The sequence below is a fragment of the Oryctolagus cuniculus genome, chromosome 6, assembly GCF_051225735.1.
Source record: "Oryctolagus cuniculus isolate XC-2025 breed Fujian yellow rabbit chromosome 6, ASM5122573v1, whole genome shotgun sequence".
In the NCBI taxonomy this organism is placed as follows: domain Eukaryota; kingdom Metazoa; phylum Chordata; class Mammalia; order Lagomorpha; family Leporidae; genus Oryctolagus; species Oryctolagus cuniculus.
In genome coordinates this window covers 96,402,059-96,422,428 of record NC_142872.1, presented here as the reverse complement: position 1 = coordinate 96,422,428, position 20,370 = coordinate 96,402,059, and the positions used below count along the sequence as shown (strand labels likewise).

Genomic DNA, 20,370 nt, shown 5'->3' with positions numbered 1-20,370 from the left:
TATAAGACTGCTTGTAATTACAAATGCAGAATAATATTACTTAGCACCTTCTGTAGAGCTCACAGTGTTCCACATGCATTATTACATTAAGCCTCATAACATCCCTGTGAGACAGGGGCCTTTTGCAAGCGATTATGGATTGCTTTGCTGAATCAGCACAGCCTTACAGCATTATGATAAGCTTGGAAAAGATTGAGGTCATGTACTAACTTGCTCTTAGGAAACCCTATATGCAGCCAAATATTTTCCTTGGCAATATAGAGTTGACAACTGCCACTGTTCTGATCACTGGGAAGCCCACTGTCAATTGAGGCAACATTAAAAACGATAAGCGATGCATCTTGAAAAAGCACATCTAAGACAACATTTACTGCCTTTGAGAGGCAAGTGAATTGTCCGTGGCTTGAGCACAGCATCATCCTCTAGCCCAGACTTTAAGTCTGCAGAGCAAGGCTACCTTCTGCTCTTGCTCCGGCTCTGAGAACTGGGCCTGCCAGCTGTCCTATCAGTCAGCTCCGCCCCTTTATCTGCCTTACCTATAAGCCATCACCTGGCAGACAGGATTTCTAAAAACAGGTTTCTTGTGTTCAAACTGCCCTACTGTCTTTGTGTTGAGGCTAACTTGTATTTCAAAATGCTATTAGATAGTACTTTTCTGAAGTCTTGATGGTAATACAAATCATCTAGCATTTGGAAGCTTAAGTAGGATAATTAAGATTGAAAGTAAGAAGAGTACGTTTTATAAAAATTTTATTATTTGAATGGTTATAGAATATTGAGGAAACATCTTTTTTGGATAATGTATGTAAAACAAAACAAATTTTAAGCCAATTTAAATCCATTAATTTGATAGTAACTTAATTACCTTTTTTCATATTTATAAATAGTGAGTTGTGATGTGTTCCATAGCTTATATGGATGATCATAATTAAACTTTTGAGAATTTTTCTCTTTAGCTTAACAATCAGATAGCCATAGTGCTCACTATATGTTTATCCACTGTGTCTTAAGCTTTCTCATAGACTTTATTGGAGAACTGAGTGTGGTATTTTAAATAAGAGAGTTGTCCTGATGCCTTGCAAGGAGATTTCACTTTTATATAGTCTGCATTTGGCAGCACATAACCAGAATAAAATCTAGGGGATTACTAAGCCACTGCCGGGGGTTGGGGGAGCGAGAATCAGTATTTGCCCCCCCTAATTTATAAAGTTTACTGGAGAAGTATATGCATAAAGAAAGAAGAGGATTTAGTTGTAGAAAAGGCAGTCACCATACCAAATTTAGGAACCTTTGGAAATGTCAGATGTATGCCTTTGTTAATTTCACATGGATCTCAGAATGCAGATTTTGTGCCAGCAGCAGTTTCTGAGGTCCTAGCTGCCTCCTGCTTTCTGGTTGAGACATGTCCCTTTCTGAGTGAAGCTGACCCTTGTTTTCAGTTGCCTGCTGCTTTAAATAGTTGTGGAAGCTTGGCTGATGATTCACGGCCACTCCTTCTTACATTAGAGAGAATTCATGCCATAAGGATTTTAAGGGGTCACTTTAAAGATTTGTTTAAATATCTTCCTCTTCTCGCTATGAAATGCAGTTGACTATTGAGTGCTCTTTTGACAGAAACTCTTTCTCTAGAATGTTCTTTGAACTTAGGGTACTGTGATGACAATAAATTTCATGTTTCAGCAAATTGGGAAGACCTACTTTGGGATTCTTTCTTAAATACTTCTGGGCTTTTCTTTTCATCTACTGTCTTACCTGATTTCTTACTATTAATAAGGTGATGTTTTTCCACAAACAACAGTTTAGGTTTGCATATTGAAAATTTACAAATAAAATCAAAATTTTTTTTATTACATAAGCAAGCTTTGCTCCAGAAAATTCTTTTTATTACAAGTCAGATCCTTTATTTTACCAAGCTTTATTTCACATTTGGTACAGGCAGTTTAAGATGCCATTCCCAAGTGACGGCTATTTTCTAGAACAAGGCCCTGGTGATCTCTGCAGAGAAGATGAATGATTCGTGTTGGCTCTGCCCCTCACGGCACCTTGCCCTGCATGGTCAGAACAGCCTTGGGGGTGCTGGTTCACAAGGTCCGGGTTCTCTGAGATAAGCCGATCAGGAGTTGGGGAAGAGGGATAGGACGTCTTTGTATGTAAAATTTGAAGTTCAGAATTAAAACTGTATACAGGTCAGTTAGAATCCTGGCTGCTCCTTTGTTGATGCATCTGGGAAGGCAGCCAGTGATGGCCCAAGTATCTGGGCCCCTGCCACTCAAGTGGGAAATACTGGTGGAATTCCTGTACCTGACTGTTGTGGCTATTTGGGGAGTGAACCAGCAGATGGAAGAGCCCTCCCCTTCTTTCCCTCTCCCTTCCTCTCCCTCCCCTTCTCCCCCTCCCCACCCCTTCCCTTCCTCTCCCCACCTCCCTTCCTCTCTCTCCTTCTCCCTTCCCTTCTCCCTCTCTGTTTCTCTCCCTCCCTCTTGGTCACTCTGCCTCTGCCTTTTAAATAAATAAGTATTTTTTAAAAAAATTAAAACTTTCTGGCCAGCGCCGAGGCTCACTAGGCTAATCCTCCACCTAGTGGCGCCAGCACACTGGGTTCTAGTCCCGGTCGGGGTGCTGGATTCTGTCCCGGTTGCCCCTCTTCCAGGCCAGCTCTCTGCTGTGGCCCGGGAGTGCAGTAGAGGATGGCCCAAGTGCTTGGGCCCTGCACCCTCATGGGAGACCAGGAGAAGCACCTGGCTCCTGCCTTCAGATCGGCTGCAGCAGCCATTGGAGGGTGAACCAACGGCAAAAGGAAGACCTTTCTCTCTGTCTCTTTCTCTGTCCACTCTGCCTGTTTAAAAAAAAAAAAAAAAAACTTTCAAACATTTGAATAGAAGAGATTAAACTTCTGTTTCTGTATGATACAAAAACAATACTTTGTGCTGTGTTCTTTCGCAAAACTTCTGGTTTGGAGAACATAGACCTGTTCTCTTAAACTTCCAGAATCCAGAATTGTATACTTTCATCCCATCTCTTCTTTTTAGACTCCTGGAGGATAAACCCAGCTTCCTTTCTCCAAACTGGGTTTCTTTGGGATAAGTATGTAAATCCTTTTTAGGTTGATTATTTGTGTTGTGTGTGTCAACTCTTAGATAGCCTCTTCCTACACATATTTCCTAACGTGAAAAACGAAAACAGCCCTTGTGAACCAGGCAGAATATGAAACATACAGAAAAGCACTAGCAAAACAAAATAAAAAAAATAGCAGTTTGCAGAATCACAGGATATAGTAAACTGTGCATCTATTAATTATCCAAAGTGCCTGAATGCACTCAAGACTAGACCTCCTCTCATACAGCCACCTGCTTTTTCTGTTTCCTCCGTAAGTGTTCTAGGAATTTACCTAGCTTGGGTCTTAGCTATCAGTTTGCTGAGTTGATCTCGACTGAGCTGGATTCTTAGCTGCTAGAGGTTTCTGCCTATGGGAGATTTCAGTGATTGTCAGATTGTAGAAGTTTCTGGAGACAACTTCCCACCTGCTGTGTACCCTGGTCCTTTCCGGTCCCTGCCCACCAAGAACTCTCGCCTTGTCCACAGACACTGTGCATTCGCCTTAGCCACTTCCTTTGTTCTTGTGGATTCTAATGGCCTTGAGCCCTGGGGGACCTGCCCTCCCCTCAGCCCCAGGCTGAGGTACTACATGCATCTGCTCAGACTCCTCATACTGTTCCGTGTCTTGCTTTTCTCAACTAGGATGATATGATTTGGCGTAATTTAATGTTTCAGGTCCCTAAATTGGATGATTCTATACTCTGTTATCAGCTTTTTGCATTAGGTACTTTAAATTGAGAACACCTGCTTTTTAGAAAGCACACCAGTGAGGCCCTCCCATGATTGCCCAAGCGAAGGCTAGAACGAGGGAGCTGGGAATAGATGGCACAAGCACGAGGGAGCTGGGCATGTTACCCTCCCCCTGGTGCTGTTAGCGTCGCAGCAGGGGCGGAGAAGTGCATGTACACAGCTTGTTGTACAGTCCCTGTGCAGCGGCAGTGGGTTCTGTGTCCATAGGGAGAAGCTGCAAGGAAAAGATGGGAGGAAAATGTGGTGACAGAAGAGCAAGCAGGGCTCAGAAGTGGATCGAGAGGAGAATCAGAGAGCGGGATGCCCGCCCCCACAAAGGAGGACTCAGGGTGTGCAAGAGTGGCCCTCAGAGAGACAAAGGAATATGGGCACCAGATGGCTTTCAGGCCTTCTGTGTGCCAGGAGGCACCTTGCAGGTAACCACTGTGGAAATGATGTGCAGGCCTGAGCATGACGCCGTGGGGGCTGCATGGACGGGGCAGCTGGTGGCCCGGCCAGGCAGGAGGCTAAGGGGAGCTGGGGTAAGGAGCCTCCTCCCCCTCTGCCCTTCTTGCCTGCACTTTCCTCGGACATCTTCATGGCACTCAGCTCTGTTTCTGTCGTGGGCTGAACAGAGTGGAGGAAGGCGAGAACCCCTCCCAGCTTCTGCAGGGATTCCAGCCCTGCCTCTGACTAATCACACTTTGAACCCCCACCCCCCGGCTCAGGCCTAACTGTTTCTCAGAGGTGGAGGTCTTTCCCAGCACACTTTGTGGGAGGGACTAGAAACTCAACAAAGCTGTCCTCTGTGCTGGATCCCAAGGCAGATGTGACAATTTGTAGAACTCCCCCTGGGTAGGTTTATTTTCTTAAGAGCTGTGAGTAGTTGGGGAAACCCCAGGGGCTGATAAAAAATTCCCATGATGCCCAAACTACTTGTTTTTTTTGAAGCAGATTGCAGCTTCTTGATGAGAATCTCCATTAATGAAGTTGTTTTTTTTTTTTTTTCTCTGCATCTCTCAGGTGCTTCAGAAGGTGCGTTGGTGACTTTTCTCCCTTCCAAACACTCTCCCCCATGGCCTGGCCACCATGGGAGTTAACCTAATGCCCTTAGCACACGTGATCTTATTTTTTCTCACCACAAGCACGAGGTACACTCTGCCTAATACTTTGACTCCATAAATCAGAGTCCTAAACCTTCAAGGAGGCATGTGTGATTTTTTTTTTTTTATTTGAAAGAGTTACAGAGAGAGGTAGAGACAGAGAGAGAGGTCTTTGTCTGCTGGTTCACTCCCCAAGTAGCTGCAACGGCCGGAGCTGAGCCAATCTGAAGTCAGGAGCAAAGAGCTTCTTCCAGGTCTCCCACGTGGGTGCGGGGACCCAAGGACTTGGGCTATCTTCTGCTGTTTTCCCAGGTGCATTAGCAGGGAGCTGGATCAGAAGTGGAGTAGCCAGGACTTGAACTGGCACCAGTATGGGAGTCTGGCACTTCACGCAGTGGCTTTACCTGCTACACCACAGTGCCGGCCCCATGTATGATACTTTGATCCCAGCTAAACTGAAACTGATTTCATCTCCAGCTGTGAGACTGTGAGCATTATTAATACAGTAATTATTGAGCACCCACTATGTTCCAGACATTGAATGAGTAGACACTTCTTACAGCCCAGAAGCCGACAAAGCAGTGGAGGGGGCAGATACGGAAGCAGATTCTTTCAAAGTGTTATGGTAATGACAGGTACAGGGCATCAAAGAAACCCAGCAGGGGCCTGACATAACTGAAATGAGCTTTCTGGAGCTGTCATAGGATCTTTATTTGGGTGGGGGGTGGGGACAGGTAGAGTGGACAGTGAGACGGAGAGAAAGGTCATCCTTTTTCTGTTGGTTCACCCCAAAGTGGCCACTGCGGCCAGCGCACCACGCTGATCTGAAGCCAGGAGCCAGGTACTTATCCTGGTCTCCCATGGGGTACAGGGCCCAAGTACTTGGGCCATCCTCCACTGTACTCCCTGGCCACAGCAGAGAGCTGGACTGGAAGAGGAGCAACCGGGACAGAATCCAGCGCCCCGACTGGGACTAGAACCCCGGGGCACTGGCACCACTGGCGGAGGATTAGCCTGTTGAGCCGCAGTGCCAGCCTCGTCATAGGATCTTAGAAGAGAAGGAGTAGAAGGGCATCTGTGCCAGTAGAGCATTCTGGGGGAGTAACTAAAATCTTGACGCAGAATAGAGCACTGGGGAGGTCAGTATTCTGGGGTGTGCTGTGGCAGTGGTGGAAGATAAGGTTTGCTGTGCCGCTAAACTGATTAGTGATGTGGAAAGTAAAATATTTACACTAATTAGAACAAAGTCTTCTGGAAGATTTTAGAAAGAACTTTTTATATGTGATTACTAAATTTTAACTTCTCTGTCAGTACTTCATTAAGTATTCCTACAGTATGATTTTGTTGGCCTTGCATTTGAGCCAGCATATGTATTTGAAGGAGATTAAATCTAAAACACTTTTATAACGTAACCTTTCGAGAGGCTACTGTACCCTTCTGAGCTAATGCTGAACAGAACTTCATCTCACTTCCCATTTCTTTCTCACCCAGTGATTTGTTTCTGCTGCCATCATCTACTCTCAGTCTCACATTTCAGCCTCCTAAACAAATTGTGACTCCTGCATTTCCTTCTTCACACAACTCCTAATGCCTCAACTAGCTGCGCCCAATGAATGAATTAGACGTCCTGAAAGTAAGCAGTCTTCTATTCTGTTTGGCCTCCATCTCTCCATACTCGGTTGCTGTGGAAATGCAGTGGAGACACACCCGCATCACACGGGGGCGGGGCTGGGCTGCCATGAGGAACTTTGTGATGTGCACTGCTGGCCTGTCGGTTTGTGAACGGGTAGCACTTTGGCAGCTATGTGTGCAGGGCTTCTTTCGGTGTCTGTGTGGTTTGCCAAGGGCCTGGTTGGTTGGTTGGTTTGTTGGTTTTCTGCTGTGATTAGCCTTTAAATGTGAGTTCCAGTAGGGCTTGAGCTGTGAAGCCTAGGAATTTAGGTTATGTGAAAGAGAGATTTTGGACAAGTGTCACCTGGCTTACTCCTCTAAAAGATTATCCACCGTCCGTCTTACCTATCAAATTCAGTATTGATAGGCAATATGTGAAGTGGGGTACTAAATAAAAATATATATGAGTGACAGCAGGATGAATAATAGTGAGCTCTGGGGAACGGAAGCGTGTTCTCAAGCCACTTACACCCAGGGTCTGCCCTGGCTGTTGCCCCCCTCCCCCTTGGTAAGTGCACTGCATTAATTTCAGAAGTAGGCCTACTTGTCTTAAACTTGCGACATGATTGTTGGTTCTGTTTAAGTAGCCAAGTGTTGGCACTGATGAAAATGAGACCAAGTATATTGCTTTCCCTGAAGCAGAGAGTGCGAGAGGGTGTTGCTGGGTGGAGATGGCCTGGAGATTGGTTAATTCCGCCGTTTCTTCACGCCGAAGGGAAATCATGATATGTTAACAAGAAGCTCAGTGTCGGAGAGGGAGAGGGAGGCAACTTGGAGCTTAGGTTCCTCCCACTACTAAAGAAAGTGCAGCTGCGCGTCTTTAATATGCACGGCAGGAGATTTCAGCAGCTTGATGATATATAGTGCATTAATGCTGAGAAGATACACACATTTGGAGAGCACAGGAAGGGCCCTGTGTTTTCATGTGAGCAGAATGCTTCCTAATGAATAAGAATGTGCTGCTGGCTTCACAGAGCCATATGGCAGCTTTTCTAATTTTAGTTGGGTGCAGATGCATAATTCTCTCGTTTTACCTTCTAGAACCTTTAAGATGCTGCATAACTTTTCCTGTAGTACTGAATCTATAGTGCTTGTCCAGAAACTGCCTGTCTGTTCCAGGGATGCCCTGGCTCTGCGTGGCTCTTGCTGCTGCTGCATGTCAGAGTCGCTTCACCTGAACCCTCCTGCTCCTCAGTGCCAGAAAAGAGGGCACTTGTGGATGGACTCCCAGCAGAGACTTAAAATTTGTTGTGGAAGTGATTAGATTTGCATTTGACATCGGTCCACTGGAAAAAACTGGTAGATTTCTGGATGAGTGGTTTCTACTCATTGTGAAACAGGAGAATTAATTATTCAACCTGCACAAAGCACCAGGTTCCGTTTTAGCTAAAGACCTTTATGTTTCAAATAATACTGTTTCAGTGAAGGCAGCCACGCTCTGGCTTGACCAGACCTAACACTAACGCCATTGGCCCTCCGTGCCAGGGGTGTGTAAGCCCAGGCAGTGCCAGAATGCCTCTGTGCTGTCTCCCTCAGCTCATCTGGACAGCGTGAGTGAGACATGGTTAGGTTCAGACTTTCTAACGACAGACTTAATTTCCACACATTTTCCACAGTCTCTTCAGATGATCCCCAGGAAAAAGAAGGAAGTATCAGCCTCTACTGTAATGACAATATCCTGCTGTCCCCACAACGGGCAGACATGAAACGGCATTTAGGTTTCTAAGTAGTCAGCGGTGGCTGCCACTGCTGCCACTGGAGTTGGGACAATTATGTGGCTGTCCCTGGAGCCAGGACTGCCCACCTGGGAATCAAGAGGGCTCTGTTCACTAATGCTCTGTGGAGAGTCTTTGAGTGTATGTTCTTAGCTTAGTTACTTGACAAATAGACAGGACTCACTGATAGGAGACTCAATATGTTAACAACAACAACAAAAATCAATGAGTAATAAATTTGAAGAATGTATAAAAGTCTTTTTAAGAAATGTCACTTCATAATTTTAAAATGTCTAATTCTGCTTTTCTTAAGATACATTAATTTTTGCCGGAATCAGTTTCTGATTTGTTGCTATTCTCACCAGAAAACTGGAATTTTACTTTCAAATTTATGCCTATACATGCCAATGATAAAGAGCAATTTAATCCAGCTGCTTCAAAAAATATGTTTTTCCTTGCATTTTAAAGTCAGTTCTATTTCTAGAGATGATATGCTTCCCTGTTCACCTTTCCTTTTGTTCTGAGAGCAAACACGAATAATAATTACTTATGGAAAAAAAACATATGGAATATAATACTAATGACTTTTCTCCAGTTTGTGGTGTGACTCATCTCAACATGGTCCCTGAAGAGCTGGGGTTTTGTTCTTTGCTTTTAAACTGGAGATCTAATTAATGGGTATTGGGTTTCTGGAGTGCAGGCAAATGGAGGGGGGGCCCTGGGAGGGCCGCTTCTGGAGCACCTCCCCGGGCAGGAGAGGACGGGCCGGGCGCCAGGCGCAGCCTTGGACAACCTCTCCCGTCAGGGCTCTGCACCTGGAGAACTCTGCTGCGGAAAAGATCATAGCTGTGATTTTTAAAATCTTTCTGGAACTGAAGAAGAAAAGCAGGAGAATTGTTATTTTTGTTCTTATTATCTTAGGTTGTATTCTTCATCCAAAAAAAAAAAGTAACTTAGTGGTTAAAGTAGAGCAGGAAGGGATGGTGAAGTCCAGGCCTGGAGGAGCATGCTCTTCTCAGGCTCTGAAAATGTAACTGTATCATCTCTGGCTCTGATTGGAGAGCCCGGCTGTAACGCGGAGACCTCCTCAGGGGTTTGATCCTGTGAAACTCTGAGCCTCGCTTTCTGCTACTGACTTTACTGAAGGATATTTTGGTAGCTATTTTTATGGCTAATGGATGTAAAATATAGAAAACTAAATATAGCTTGTGACCGCTGTGAAAACGGCCTAATTTAAGATTATTAAATAGTGCGTTTTACTGTAGTGATGCTGTACTTACAGAAGTATAAATATATCTAAACATGTAAGCTTATTTATATCTGGTGCATAAAAATATCAGTGTATGTCCAGTTAACATGCTAGTGCAGCTCAGAGGAGCCCTGCACATCTTCCCCCTGCCCTGCCCTGCCCTGCCCTTCCTCCTCCTGTTCCAAGACTCAGCTGAACATGGACAGCGGTGGACATTACTTCCTGAAAGGTGCCCAAAAAACATAAATTCAGAGCCAGTTTAATTTAGATTCCAATTACATTGGTAAAGCCATATTTCTGAGGGTTTTCTATCACTTCACATTATTGATTTTTTTCCTTTTTTAATAGTGAGAAATGTTCAAAGTGCAAATTCAATAGAGAATTGAATAGATGACAAATTAGCTAGAAAATACCTCTATTCCACACATTCTTGTGAGAGTAGGAGTGAAAAGCTCTGAATTCTTTAGCCTGTGTCTCTTATTTATTTTCTTTATGCATAGTGAAAATTTCCCATCTCTTAATATATGTAAATAACACTTAGGTACATATGGTGGCATTTTTAGAAAGTTACTCTACAGACTCCTATGGAGTTTTCTTTCAGATCACGTGTTCCATTAATAGAATCCCACATTGATGGCTGGCGCCATGCGACTCACTTGGCTAATCCTCTGCCTGCGGTGCCGGCACACCAGGTTCTAGTTCTGGTCAGGGCGCCGGATTCTGTCCCGGTTGTCCCTCTTCCAGGCCAGCCCTCTGCTGTGGCCAGGGAGTGCAGTGGAGGATGGCCCAAGTGCTTGGGCCCTGCACCCTCATGGGAGACCAGGAGAAGCACCTGGCTCCTGGCTATGGATCAGTGTGGTGCGCCGGCCGCAGTGCGCCGGCCACGGTGGCCATTGGAGGGTGAACCAACGGCAAAGGAAGACCTTTCTCTGTCTCTCTCTCTCACTGTCCACTCTGCCTGTCAAAAAAAAAAAAAAAAAAAAAAGAATCCCACATTGATATGTGAAAATTTTTGTTGCTTTCATTTTCAGTGAGGTCACTCAAGCCCCTGCTTGGGCACACTTTTGCTGCCACTTATTCCTTCCCATAGGCTTTCAAGGCCAAACCGAGATTTCTCCATGGCCATCTGTTTCCGTGTTGCTGTCCATTTGCACCTCTGGCCAGATCCAGCTCAGTTACAGTGTATGTGAAAGGCTTCCAGCTACGTCCCGCAATTTCCCTCTCTTCTGTGAACTTAAAGTTTGGTTCCTTGCAGTTTAGCTATGTGTCACTGTCATTTGGTTCTGGAGTAAGCATGTCACCCTCCTGGCTAAAGTGTGACTCCTCTGCTGACAAGGACTGTTCACACCCCTTCCACTGGGTGCAGAGCCCTGGCTGCGCTGGAGGTCAGAGGCTGTGGATTCATCCCCATGGAACTGTTCTGTTTCCTCATGTCAGCTCAGATAAGGCCACTCATCCTCTGTCACTGGTATTGGCGGCTGCTTTTTCCTTTTAAAGATTTACCTTTAAAAGTCGGGGGCCGGTGTTACGGCTTAGCAGGTTAAGTTCCAGTCCTGGCTACTCCACTTCCTGATCACCTACCTGCTAATATGCCTGGAAAGCAGCAGGAGATGGCCCATGTGCTTGGGCCCCTGTACCCACATGGGAGACCCAGATGGAACTCCTGGCTTTGGATGGGCCCAGACCCAGCTATTGTGGCATTTGGGAAGTGAACCAGCGGATGAACCAGTATGTGTGTGTGTGTGTGTGTGTGTGTATAAAACAGTGTGTTTTAGGGCGGCACTGAGGCTCACTAGGCTAATCCTCCGCCTTGCGGCGCCGGCACACCAGGTTCTAGTCCCAGTCGGGGCGCCGGATTCTGTCCCGGTTGCCCCTCTTCCAGGCCAGCTCTCTGCTGTGGCCAGGGAGTGCAGTGGAGGATGGCCCAAGTACTTGGGCCCTGTACCCCATGGGAGACCAAGATAAGTACCTGGTTCCTGCCATCAGATCAGCGCGGTGCGCCGGCCACAGCGCGCCAGCCGTGGCGGCCATTGGAGGGTGAACCAATGGCAAAGGAAGACCTTTCTCTCTCTCTCTCTCTCTCTCTCTCTCTCTCTCTCACTGTCCACTCTGCCTGTCAAAAAATAAAAATTAAAAAAAAAAAAGTGTGTTTTGCTGCTAGGAAGAATTTTCAGAGTGGTTATTATTTTCATCCAACCTGTACAGTAGTGCTCCAAACACTTGTAATGCCCTTATCCTAAATTGTAAAGACCTGAAAATCAAATTCTGTGCAGGTTTGTGGTGATCCTGCATGCTTTTTGATAAAAGTCGAAGGCCCTTTCCTTGGGCGCGTTGCTAGAGTGTTTAGGATGCTCCAGCATGAGGACTTAGCAGTGTTCAGGAGCCTGCCTGATTGAGTTGTGCACGTGCTAATTGATGATTACACATCCTCAGAAAGATGCCCTGATTCTCAGAGTACAAACGTCTAACAAAGTCCAGTGATTGTCTCTAAAAAACTGGGCAGTAGATTATCACAAACATCATTGTTTTGTATTGATTTTGCCCTAAAACTCAGCGTTGGTGCCGACATCTCAGAAAGCAGGAATTGGCTGCCGTGGTGATGGCAGAACATTCTATGAGAAACAGCCTGGTGGCTCTTGCAGTCGGTGATAGGTTTAGGGTTGCCTTTCTGATGAGCAGCTGTTGCCTCACATCTCCCTCAGCATCAACCTCAATTAAGCCCATTCTTTAAGAATTATAAACAACTGATTGTAGCAGTGGAAGAATAGAACATGGGGCCTGAGAAAATGCCAGATGCCTTGAAGCTTACTATCTCTGGTAAGACAGGATGGTTCATCACCTAAGACCAGCTCCCGGGAACACTTTCCACTGTTACTTGACCTTGTCCACCTATCCAGTTCCTCTCCCTCTACCCTCGGAGGCCGGCAAAGCTGGCAGGGAAAATCTGTTCCCTCCCCATGCACTTCTACTCCACTTAGTCCTGTGGGAGTAAGTGCCAGTGGGGACCTAGTCTGTCGGGCAGCCACCAAATGTGTGGTGAACGCCTGCTCTGCAGCAGGGACAGTGCTGGCTGTTGGGGATCCAGGTGCGCACAGCACCTGTTGGTGGAGGTGGCCTCCTGTTCCATGACTCCCCTGCATCAGGATGGAGAATGGGACCTCCCTCCTAGAACCCATATCAGAATCTCCTGCAGAGCCCTTGCAGTCTACAAGCATGTTCCCACTGCAAATTCTCATGGACCCTTGCCGGGAGGGCTGCTTCTCCTGGGAGCCCGTCACTGCTGCTCTGTGAGATTTCACTGATGGCACAGCATTACCCCAGTGGGTAGTTAGGAAGCAGGGGGAAGACTGAAAATCTCTCTTCTTTGGTTTTCAATCCTCTGCTCCTACACATTACTGCTAGCACACAAAAAGCAAAAAAAAAATAATAGTCATAATCATAATCATAATCATAATGGAATGACAGTGCAGTGGGACCACATAAATCTCTGCAAGACCTGTTGCATGACTTTTGGTTGGTGAAACCCAGGGATCCCCAGGTCTGAGGCATGTCGGGGCCTGCTCAGGGCAAAGCTGTGGGGTTTTCCCAGGCCCTGTGCACCTCGTAGGAAGCTCCACAGAGAGCAGCATGGACAGCGGTCCTGAGGGAAACCGAGCACAGCTCCTAAAGCAAACATCCTCGGGGGATGTGAGGAAGTGGCAGGCGATGGTGCAAGTTCTACCCCTGGCCTGGTAGGTGGAAAAGCAAGCAGAACCTGAAGGGAAACCCGCAGCCTTACAGAGTGAACCAAACTACACAACAGGCCCCAGTGTCCATCTGTATATTATCTGTTTGGCAATGAAGAAAAGATTATTTTTACAGAAAGTTAAGGGTGAGCGTCCTGTGTAATAACTGGCTGAGTCAATCCCACAGCTGGGGCACCGGAGACATTCCCTGCCCTGGGAAGGACAGACTGAGGGAATGGGCCGGGACCACGCCTGCAGGTGGAGCCAAAATGAAGGGACTGGCCACGACGAAGAGCTAGGGAAGGCAGCGGCAAAAGAAGGCAGTGAGCGAGGACGAGCAAATGTGCACAGTCCTGAGTGGAGAAGCTGCCAGCGATGTCCTCTCTCCGTGTTGTAGGCAGTCCCCAGTCCGTGGGTCTAAGGAGGCAGCTCAGCAATGTGGCAGAGTAGTTGAAAGGGGGGATGTGGTCTGCTCATCATGAGCAGTAAGAGAATTGCTGCGTGTGAAAGTAAGGAAGAACGAACAAATCAAAACACTATGTGCCACTGGGAAGTTACATCTGTAAGCGGCTCTGTAGTTTCTAAAGTGTGTGTGTGTGTGTGTGTGATTTATTTTTTATTTATTTGAAAAGCAGAGTTACAGAGAGAGGAAAAAAGACATATTCCATCAGCTAGTTCACTACCCAAATGGGCTCAGTGGCCAGGGCTGGCCCAAGCCAAAGCCAGGAATTTCTTTTGCGTCTCCCACATGCGTCAAGCACTTGGGCCATCCTCTGCTGCTTTCCCAGGTGCATTAGCAGGGAGTTGGATCAGAAGTGGAACAGCCAGGTCACAAATTGGCACCCAAATGGGATGCTAATGTCACAGGCAGAGGCTTAACCTGCTACTCCACAACGCTGGCCCATAAAGTGGGTTTTACATTTTGTCCCGATTACTCTTTGTAGAATGCATGCTGTGCAGGAGGCAGATAAGGAATCTGATGCCTTGGAAAGCTGGGCTGACTTGCTGAATCTTAACTCTGCCGAGTGGCTAAGTTTAGAGTTGAACTACGCAGGTTATCTTTCCTGATCAGTGTACCTTGTGGAAGCTCTCCACCAAGGAACTGACAAAAATTGGACAACCTGCATAATTTCCCTTTTCTAGGTTTTAAAATACAAATTAGTCTTTACATATTTTGAAAATAACCGTATGAAATATTTTTCACAAAGAAAGTTATACCCAGGTCATGGAAGAATGATTCTGAGTGCGAAATTGGTCCAGTTTTCTTTTGTGTGTGGGTAATGACAATGAGAGCCTGCAAGCTAAACAGGGATGTAATTTATTCAACTACAAATAATCGGCACATTGCTTTGTACTGTTTCATAGGGAGTTGTTGATGTGTGTCTGTTATGCTTTAAACTTTTTCAGTATTCTTGAAATAGCTTGTTTGCACAGATGCTGGGAAAGATGTCTCTCTTAGGGCCGACATTGTGACACAGTGGGTTAGGTCACTGCCTGTGTCACTGGCATTCCAGTCCCAGCCATTCCACTTCCAGTCAGGTCCCTACTAATGCACCTGGGAAAGCAGCTGTTTCCAAGTGCTTGGGCTCTGCTACCATGTGAGAGACCTGATGGAATTCCAGACTCCTGTCTTCATTCTGGCCTAGCCCTGGCCATTGCTGCCATTTGGGGAGGGAACTAGCAGATGGAAGACCTCTCTTCTTGTCTCTCTATAACTCTGCCTTTCAAATAAATAAGATAAATCTTTAATTAAAAAAAAAATGCTGGGGCTGGCACTGCGGCATAGCATGTAAAGCCACTTCCTGCAGTGCTGGCATCTCATATGGGCGATGGTTCGGGTCCCGGCTGCTCTACTTCTTTGCAGCCAACTGGGGAGTGAACCAGTGGATGGAAGGTTCTCTCTCTCTCTCTCTAACTCTGACTTCCAAGTAAATAAGTCAATCTTTAAAAAAATACATCTCTTTCTTTGAGCATTTTCACAAAATAGGCTCATTCTGCAATGGAGTGTCTTCACAGGCCTTGTGGGCCTGAAAGCTGCCTTGCACATTTCGATCCAAGGGTATGTTTTATGCACCCCGTCCTAGGAAAAGCAACCACTGAAATTGTTTGCATGCCTCTGATGAGGGCCCCTCCCTTCTCCTTTAAATCTTGAAGCACCTTGAACAAGTTAGGGACCAAATCCTTCCTGATCTATGACTGTGAGTACAAGTGGAACAATAAAAGTCAAGGCAGACATTGTTGTGTGTCACGTGGGAGCAGCCATAGCGAGTGAGGACTCCTTGTCATTTCCTCACATGTGCACTACTACATTGCTGGTTATGCTTCTCAGTTCCTTTATCCTAGTTTAGGGAATCTCTTGAGTAGAAACTAATTGTGCCATAGTATATAATGATTTTGTAGTCCAGAAAAAACGACTGTCAGGGACTAGCACGAAACCTCTAAACTCATTTTCTCAGCAGCCTGAAAGGGGATCCAAGCTATAGGTTCTGGGGTGAAGAGTTAAATGTTCTTGCTCCTGCTTCCAGCAGTCTCTCCCCTTCAGGGGCAGCGGGGCCAGGTTCTAACTTTTATAGCCACATCCAATCCCACTAGAGATTTTGCAAATCAGTACAGTAAAAATATTTCTGTGTTACACTGTCTTTGGAATGGCCCTGCCGTTTACTTGCGCCTCTGTTTATTGCAGAGAAAGCAGCAGCTGCCAACATAGATGAAGTGCAGAAGTCCGACGTGTCGTCCACCGGGCAGGGTGTCATCGACAAGGATGCGCTGGGGCCCATGATGCTGGAGGTAGCTAGTGCCTTCCGTCTCCTCTGCTGGTTCTGTCCCTCTTCACACACTTAACACTTGATTTCAGGTGCAGGCGATTGAAAGAGAATCCACCTACAGACCTCGTGAGCTTACTAGTATGGACGTATGTATCTCTCTGTGTTCCGGCTCCTCCTTCCACCATGCCTATGTTTGAAATCAGCAATATATAGAATTAAATGAAGTAGATTAGAACAGAGATTGACAGGTTCTAAGCACCAGTTGAGTATTCATTATGGAAAATCATATTCACAAATCATATTAAATTCCGTGATGTTTTAGTTTGAAATGTTTCCCTGAATTTTAAATTGTATGTGTGCTATGTACATATACCTATGTATAAAGGTTAAAATTTGAAGACTAAAGAGGGAGTTAAAGCTTTTTATTTATGGTCCTTCAGACTAGCTTATTTGTCTTTACATAAGGATGAAAATTTAAATAACAGGCAGAACTTTTAAGATAAGCCTAAGAGTAACAATGGTTGGTCTTAACTGCCCATATTTTATTGACCTTAGGCAGCTTTATGACTGTCTAGAATTTGTAAAGTCTAGTTTTCCTGTTTTACTAACTAGTACTAAACACCAAATGCTTTACCATATCTGTTCCAAAATAAAAATTCAAAGTATAGGCTACAGTAAGATGAGGAGAAAAAAAATGGCAGTGACTATATACCAGTGGAGAAGCCCTCAGACATAAATTATATCGTCTGCGCTCGTGAGAAGCTGCTGCTGAGAGGTCCTGCGTGGCCAGCAGCGTTGCAGGCTTGTCGTCGTGGAATTGGCTGGCTGCAGCAGCCGCACGCAGAGAAGAGAGATGGATTTTTAAACCAAAGATAACCAAAAGTCTCTCCACCTTGTTGCCTTTTTTTTTTATTTCATCTATCAGATGACTTTTATTATTAGAAAAATCCCATCCTAATTCTGTGAAAATGCAGCCACTAACTGGGGGCAGGGAGGACATATGAAGATCATGTGGCCCAGGCTTTGTATTTAGAAATGGCAGAGTCCACTCCCTGGGCCGGACCTGCTGGCCAGAAGTGCTGGGCCTTGTTTATCTTCTCTTGAATCACTGGCTTGAAAACATTCAACCCCAATTTCTAGGGAAAAAACAAAACACACTTAACCTGATTTTCCTTAGTCAACAAGGCAGTGGGAGGCCGGAGAGTTCTGCTTCCTGCTCCATTCTTAGAAGCAGGCAGTGAATAATAGTACAGCCAGGTGCGCTGAGTAGACTTCCATGAAACAGTGGGTAAATCCCTCTGGAAAGAACTTGTCATCGTAAACGAAGCATTAATTTGACAACTGTGGTAGTCTAAACTATTACAGTAGAACAGTGTCCCTTCATCTGTGTTTATTCCTTAGATCTAGGATGTGGGGGACAGAGTGGAAACTCCCACAAAGACCTGAATTTTCTGAACAGTACTCGGAGTAACCACAAAGCTGTGACTCAGACCCTTTGCAAGGGAGCCCATTAATTTTAAAAATCAGATTGATATTGTCAGTGAATCTGATCGCATGAAACAGAGCCAACATGTTTGCTGTTTCAAAACAGTCTTCTGAGGATTCAGTGCATTGAGCAAGCACCTGTGCAGCAGGACTTGCGTGCTGAATACGTAAAGGAGGTAACGCTGAACTCCAGTGACTAATGGCTTGAATTTAAATCTGTACCCCTGTTTACGTGTAGTCATTGAAGCAGAGAAAGCATGTTCTCGTGGAGCCGCTCCTGGGCACAGATGCACACTCATGCTTACATCATCGCATAGTGGTTGCTAGGCAGCAAAACCAAATGTCAGCTCTTTTCATCAGAGAATATCACAGTGAGCTTAAAGAAAACACAGTTCTATGAGTCGAAACAGTTTATTCTTTCAGTTTTACCACACCACAAGCCGGTCTTTTTACCATGGTGCAAAACAATAGGAAGCAACATGTACTTTCAAAGTGGCAGAAGCGAATGTGTTTATGAAAATTGCTGTCAATTGTGTATCAGAAGCAGGGAGTTTCAAAGGGACACTTGGAATATAACTCCTTCTGATCCCCTCTGCTGGTGCACACGCTTGCACATGGTCTTCCAGAGCTGTTGCCAGCCTGCTATGGAAGGCACTGATGTGTAGTCTTGCGTGGACCTGCCTGTGGCTTATACCCCTGAGAAAACCTGACAGTATCCAGGGAAAGCTTTTAAAAGCCAACTGAAATTACATCAAAAACAGAAAAACTTTCCACTAGTGCCTTATGGGCAGTCCTTATTTGAGATCACTTTGTTTTATTTTTGGATTGTTTAGTTTTAATAATACTATAAAAATAGAATTAAATTAGTCAAAAGTTGGAGTCCATTCAAAGATAGCTCACAAACTAGGAGCTTGTTAAATTATAACTTTAGGAAAAGTCAAATTAGGGAAAACATAAACACTTTAGTCCTCATCCCCACTCCCTTACATGGGTGCATACGTGTAACATTCTTGTTAAAAATAGTGATAAGTGAGTATTGTGGAGAGACCAAGTGGCAGAAGCTGGCTCCATTAGGTGGCTGTGGCCCTAGGTATGACTGATCAATGTCAAGCCCTTTCTAGTCCTGATCACCCAACCTGTCCATAAAGCAGAGCTCTGACAAGCAAGAAGGAGACAGTCCCTGAACCCTGGCCCTCCATCTCCAGTGCACAGACTGGGGCAGATACTGAAGGCAAGCCCTGGGGCTCGGAGCTAAAAGCCTGAGCTTGGGGGTCAGTCCATGCAGATTCCTGTCCAGCACTGCCACTCTTGTAACATCTTGGGTCACTTAACCCCTTGTTGAGCCTCGATTGTCACTTAAGTAAATTGCAAATATTAAAATGACCCACTCCCTGGGTATTGCTACTAACTGTGCTTCCTGAATGATCCTAGACCTTTGTCTCTTCACTAGACTGGGATGATGCAAAGAGGACAGCTAGGAAACTGTTGAAGAAGCGTGATGATGGTATTTAGGGGATGTGTGTTCATCTGGATAGCAGGTGATAAACAAGGGCACAGTTCCGAAACCTACAGTGTTGGAGCTCCCCAGAAGTCAGAGACACTCCGAGACCCTTTCCATGTGCAAGCATAACCGACAATGAAAGATCGATGTTTCTCCAAAGGTCTAAGACCGTCTGTGATCCTCTTCATTTAAACCCTGACAGCTTTAAAAGTAGTAAAATCTGGGGGTTTTCTTCTCCCCCCCCCAAACTGAGGAAAAATTATCAATGACCCCTCCTTCCATTTGAGTTCATAAAAGTTGTCCTTGGCCCTGTGAAGTTTATCCATCTCGTTTGAAAACACAGATGAATCCCTGTACATTTTCACTTGGCAGTAATTATCTCCTGATAAATTAAGAGTTTATGTTTGTTTGTTTGTTTTTTTGGACGAGGAATCCTGATCTGAGCTCACTCCCACTTCCTAAGACGTAATAATTTCTGTTTCACTGAGAGAGAAGGTGTTAATTGTTTCTGAGAAGTGGGAGAGGGGAGAAGTATAGTTCCTTTTCTCTTGTTCTGTGAATTCGTTTCCCTTAAGGGAGCATTCCCCTCTTAACTGTTGCAAATGATTTTATGTTCCATTCCTTCTAATACAGTCTGTGCCTTTTCCCTAGGCCCTTGATGGGTTCTTCTTTGTAGTGAACCTGGAAGGCAACGTGGTGTTTGTTTCAGAGAATGTGACACAGTATCTAAGGTATAACCAAGAAGAGCTGATGAACAAAAGTGTTTATAGCATCCTGCATGTTGGGGACCACACAGAATTTGTCAGAAACCTGCTGCCAAAGTCTATAGGTAAATGATTGTCCACTGGGTCACTGGGTCTCCCTCAGCATACCCCCCCACACACACACCTTCTTGGCTGGAGAGGGCAAAATAGAACCAATTGCATCAGTTGGAGTGGCTTCTTTGAGCTGCTTGTGTTCAGCTTTTAAACTTAGGAGCCATGGGAAAAAGGACATCTTAAGGTACTGCCCTCGAATGAATGATTGTTTTGATGCTGTGTTTCAAGCATAAGAAATGATTCAGACAAGTACTCAGGGCTACTTGTTTCATGGAGTTTGTTTTGTTGCTTTCTCGGTAAGGTGACAAATTGCCTCGCCCTATCCATTGCAAGCCAACTCAGTTTTGTCCATTTTCTCCATGACCATCTGAAAAATAGCAGGTCATGAGAAGTTTAAGCCTCAGCTCATTCTGAATCCTGCACATGGAAAAGTGTTATGTATAGGACAGTCTAAAGCTTTCAAGGAACTTGAAGCACATGGAGAAATTTAAATGTCACCAGTCATGGGCTGCT

General features: G+C 45.4%; 1 protein-coding gene across 30 annotated transcripts in view; it reads left to right on the top strand.

Annotated features, from left to right (window-relative positions):
• Positions 1 to 20,370, top strand: part of NCOA2 (nuclear receptor coactivator 2) — a 299,083-nt gene that overhangs the window by 212,118 nt on the left and 66,595 nt on the right. For all 30 annotated transcript variants that reach the window (XM_070075148.2, XM_017341389.4, XM_089335359.1 and 27 more), the window contains 2 exons: positions 15,972 to 16,075; positions 19,691 to 19,868. In XM_070075148.2, the coding sequence (XP_069931249.2) occupies positions 15,972 to 16,075; positions 19,691 to 19,868 (282 nt within the window). The remainder of the gene's footprint in view (positions 1 to 15,971; positions 16,076 to 19,690; positions 19,869 to 20,370) is intronic.